The 5,288-nt window shown below is 41.5% G+C and overlaps 1 protein-coding gene across 1 annotated transcript in view; it reads left to right on the top strand.

The window, feature by feature from the left end:
* Positions 1–5,288, top strand: part of LOC106881714 (uncharacterized) — a 71,817-nt gene that overhangs the window by 10,668 nt on the left and 55,861 nt on the right. Inside the window, exons 3-5 of the mRNA XM_014932192.2 lie at positions 528–701; positions 1,339–1,445; positions 3,169–3,263. Coding sequence (XP_014787678.1) covers positions 528–701; positions 1,339–1,445; positions 3,169–3,263 — 376 coding nt within the window. The remainder of the gene's footprint in view (positions 1–527; positions 702–1,338; positions 1,446–3,168; positions 3,264–5,288) is intronic.

The raw sequence follows: 5,288 nt of genomic DNA, 5'->3' as shown, positions 1-5,288 counted from the left end.
ATTACCAACCTGGCTGAAACCGCCTCTGGCTCTGTAGTACAAATGTCTTGTTTACATAAGTTTTGAATGAAAATCTTCCACCAAACCTTAGTCACAATTTATGTTCCTAACACTAGCTTAATGATAACAAAGTTATTTTACTAAATTCTTTGTTATATCTAAAATTAATTGAAAGAAACACAGAGCATCTCAACAGAAATATGGTAATAGAAGGATTAAAATATATAATAGAGAAACAATTCTTAACCCTTTTGATACCAACTTGCCTGAAACTGCCTCTGGCTCTGAGTACAAATGTCTTGTTTTCATAAGTTTTGAATGAAAATCTTCCACCAAACCTCAGTCACAATTTATGTTCCTAACACCAGCTTAATGATAACGAAATTATTTTACTAAATTCTTTGTTATATTTAAAATTAGATAAAAGAAACACAGAGCATTTCAACAGAAATACAGTAATGAAAGGGTTAGCAAATTCATTGTAGGGCAATTAATTTTCCTGCTTTCAATGTTTGTTTTCTCTTCAGGCTGTGCAATGTGGCCATTTTGATGTTGTTGAAGTCCTGCTTAGTTACAAGGTGGATGCAGAGGCTCGGGATGGCGATGGAAACACCTGTTTGCACCTTGCCATTCAATATTCTCACCTGGAGATTCTCGATGCTATGCTCAATGCGCGGACAAATGCAAATCTTAAAAATATGGTATGTTTCATTTCGTTTCCCTTTTTGGGTGTTGCAGCCAATGGACTGTGGCCATGCTGGAACACCACACACACATACACATACAATGGGCTTCCATACAGTTTCCTCACATACAGGCATATACATACATATGTACATACATACAGATGGAGATTGGATCCTGGTGCACCTGCTGGCTCTCCAGATCTCAGTCAAACCGTCCAACCCATGCTAGCATGGAAAACGGATGTTAATTGATGATGATGATGATGATACACACATTTCAATACATTAGACATCCCTACATATGGTCCCTTCATTCTGATTTGAACTGTAATGTGGTGTCCCTTAGACAATATTCATTTTATGCCCATCCAGCCTAGTTTTTGCATTAAAAATTTTAAAGGTGGCACGTAAAAAGCACCATTCGAGTGTGGTTGATGCCAGTGCTGCCTGACTGGCACATAAACACTCACTACATTCTCAGAGTGGTTGGCATTAGGAAGGGCATCCAACTGTAGAAACCTTGCCAAATCAGACTGGGGTTTGGTGCAGCCTCCTGGCTTGCCAGTCCTCAGTCAATCTGTCCAACCCATGCCAGCATGGAAAGTGGACGTTAAACAATGATGATGATGTGTTTGTTTATTTTATTGGACAGGCTGGTAAAACACCATTGCACTATGCTGTGATAGAAGACAAGATCAATATTGCTATGTCCCTTCTTCAGAACAGAGCTGATGTAAATAGCATTGACAATGATCACAAGTAAGTAGTTTTGGATTAATTTGTAGAAAGACTTTTTTATTTTTGTTGGTGGATGGTGAAGTGTCTTGATCTCCTGATGCTGATTCAAAGATCACAAGTTCAAACTCTGTTACTGATATTGTATTGTTCACATATTATATGGAAAGGCGGGAGGTGCTGGCAAAATCGTTAGCACGACGGGTGAAATGCTTAGCGGTATTTTGTCTGTCTTTACATTCTGAGTTCAAATTCCGCTGAGGTCAATGATAAGAATTAAATCATTCTTTTCCACTCTAGGCACAAGGCCCACAATTTCTGGGAGGGGGCCAGTCGATTAGATCGATCCTAGTCTGCAACTGGTACTTAATTTATCAACCCTGAAAGAATGAAAGCCGGAATTTGAACTCACAACGTAAAGACAGATGAAATACCGCTAAGCATTTTGCCTGGCATGCTAATGTTTCTGCCAGCTTGCTGTCTTTAAGAAATCATTTACGTACAATAGTTCTTAAAGACATTTATTCCTTAACTCCAATGTTATTGTCTCAAAAACTATAATAAAAGCTGGAGGCTGAACACAGAGCCTTGTTGAGCACCCTCCTATATCTTCTCTTTTAATGTGTCATTACTTAGAATGTGACCACCCTGTCTTGTCCAGTTTGGTTGAATCTGGCTTTATCCTCAAAACCAGCCAATGTCATTTAGAACAGGTTTTTCAATTAAGATTTTTTAACTCTTCTATCTTCTTTTTTTTTCTCTCTGGAAATGATACCAAAGAAGGCAATCTTTTTAACTTCTACACCTCCTCTATTATTATTATTATTATTATTATTATTATTATTATTATTATTGTTAGCATGCTGGATGAAATGCTTAGCAATATTTTGCCAGTGACTATGTTCTGAGTTCAAATTCTGTCATAGTTGACTTTGCCTTTCATCCTTTCGGGGTCAATAAATTAAGTACCAGTTGAACACTGGCATTGATATGATTGGTTCATCCCCCACCCCACAAAATTGCTGCCCTTGTGGCAAAATTTGAACTAATTTTTTTTACTTGTCCCCACTTAAAAGAGGATGTTGTGTGAGAACACAGAATATTGCGATATTTACCATGAGAGAATCTCTCCTGTGCTCTTTTGGTGCATATAAGCACTCTGGTTCACATCACTAACAGGATATAAACCATCACCAGTGATGGTGAGGATTTATATCCCATTTAAGACCTGTTGAACTGAGTGAAATCGTAGTTGTATTTGATGCCAGTGCCATCTGACTGGCACCCATGCTGGTGGCACGTAAAAAGCACCATTTGAGTATTTTTACCTCATGGAGTCAGTGACAGGTGACCAAAACCTTTGGTGATGTACCATGCTTGTGTTGATCTGTCAAGCCAAGTGGGACTGTAGTCGTGGCTGATGCCAGTGTCAGGTCAATGGCATGTAAAAAGCACTCACTAGGCTCTTGGAGTGGTTGGCATTAGGAAGAGCATCCGGCCATAGAAATCTTGCCAAATTATATCGGAACCTGGTGCAGCTCCCCGGCTTACCAGTTTTCAGTCAAACTGTCTCACCCATGCCAGCATGGAAAGTGGACATTAAATGAAGATGATGGTAATTAAGCATATATCAGAGGTTTTCTCATGGCAACTATTGCAGTATTCAGTGTTCTAACACAACATCCACATTTAGTTGGATACGAATATTACATTTTGGTATTAATTCTGCTTCTTCTATTTATTATAGAACAGCTTTGATGTTTGCTTGTCAAGTGGGAAATGATAATATGGTCTCTCTTCTGTTGAGGTTTCAAGCAGCTGTCCATGTTAAAGATGCAAATGGTAAATTTTCTTGGTTTTAATTCTATAATTACCAAATATCTTAATTCTTGTCTCCGTGATTTTGGGGGTAATTGCACATGCTATATTATACATCCTGAGCAAGGTTCAATCCCTCTCAGGAGCACTATTCGTGGCCTTCATAAAATTTTTGCCGATGCCAGTGTTGTGTAACTGGCATGTAATGTAAAACCACCCCTCAGATGTTGGGTGATATGCAGTGCTTGAGAAGGCCTGTCAAGCCAAGGGTGATTATAGCTGTGGTTGATGCCAGTGTTGGTTGACTGGCACCCACGCTGGTGGTATGTAATAAAAAACAATTCGAGTATGTGGCCGATGCTGGTGTCACATCAGGGACACCTGTGGCAGTGGCATGTAAAAAACACTACTTGAGTGTGTGGCTAATGCCAGTGTCACGTCAGTGGCGCATAAAAAGCACTGTTCAAACACGTGGCCACTCTCGGAGTGGTTGGCGTTAGGAAGGGCATCAGCTGTAGAAACCTTGCCAAACCAGACTTGAAACCTGGTGGAGCTCCCCTACCCACCAGTATTTCAGTCAAACTGTCCAACCCATACCAGCTTGAAAAAACAGACGTATGATGATGATGATGATGACAACCAGAATTTATCTGAAATTCAGTGGCCTCAGCATCTATTCTGCTTCAGATGTGTTACTGCTGGCTTATCTTCCCTCAATCTCCTCCAGTGACACCCTCTTCAGCAAGGTACGCCACAGGATAGCTGAAGTTGATGTTGTCCAGAAACTAGAATCAGCTCAGGCTGATTGGACTGTTGAAGGCCTCACAGTCTCTCAGGATGCAAATGCCTGACATAATTGGAATGATACCAAATGGAAATCTACTTCTTCTGGCAGATTGAGACTTGCTTGTCTCCATTCTCCTTCACAGCCTAACAACAGTGTCTGACTCAATTAGTTGTCCTTCTTGATGTTGAGTGCACTCTTAGCAGAGTGGCTCAGCACCTCAGCCAACACGTATGTGAGCCACACAGATGCCATTGTAGAGCTGTAGTTGAGGAATTCTGCCAGCAGCCATAGTGTGCACTGGTTCTCCTGACACACTGCTCTGAAGGGTATTGTCATGCTTGAGGAGGCAGATTTAGGTGTTGTTTCTAATTGGTTGAGCAACTAAAGAGAGGGTCCCTCACTGGTATTTCTGCTATAATTACATGTTTATTATATATATAATTTAATATATGTATGTTTACAATTATTGCCAAAAACGAAAAAATAAACAAGTTGGGTAACCCTGAGAAAGTTAACAAATGCAAATTACATCATTAATATTTAAACTATGCAGAAAAAGACAAGGAGCAACAAGCTGTCCAGTCCAGTCCAGTCCAAGTGATGTGTCCAGCTGTACTTTGGAGAATGGCCAGTGACATTCGCTGCAACGGCCAGCCCATCTCACAGGAGTCATTTCTCAAACAGACCACTGTCATCCGGATTTTACAGCATCGGAGAATACCAGAGACTTTGGTGGTGACTGGTATGAATAGGTAGTAGTTAGTCAGACTCCAGTATTTGGTTACCTTCCTCTTCTCCGCATTAAAGGTGGCAATACCAGGGTTTGTGGCCAAAGCAGCAAGATTGGAGATGGAGACCGCATCGCATCCAAGATTCGAGATTTACCTCCCTTGTATCAGAAGAGGGTTATTCCATCAGTGTTTACCATCTTTACAACCAAGACCTGTTGGTGACAGGAAGCCAGCCATATCGAGGCCCCTTCAAAAGGAATTCAGCCACTTTGCCTCTGTGAGGCCCAACACTTGATAGGAACTCACCCTATTTGCCTCCATGAGGCCTGCTTGAAAGGAGCTTAGTCATTCTGCCTCTGTGAGGCCCAATGCTCGAAAGGAGCTCGGCCACTTTGCCTCCATGCAGGCCAGGAGCTCGGCCACTTTGCCTCCATGCAGACCAGGAGCTCGGCCACTTTGCCTCCATGCAGACCAGGAGCTCGGCCACTTTGCCTCCATGCAGACCAGGAGCTCGGCCACTTTGCCTCCATG

Source organism: Octopus bimaculoides, chromosome 1 (assembly GCF_001194135.2).
Source record: "Octopus bimaculoides isolate UCB-OBI-ISO-001 chromosome 1, ASM119413v2, whole genome shotgun sequence".
NCBI lineage: Eukaryota > Metazoa > Mollusca > Cephalopoda > Octopoda > Octopodidae > Octopus > Octopus bimaculoides.
This window is presented reverse-complemented; position numbering and strand designations above follow the sequence as displayed.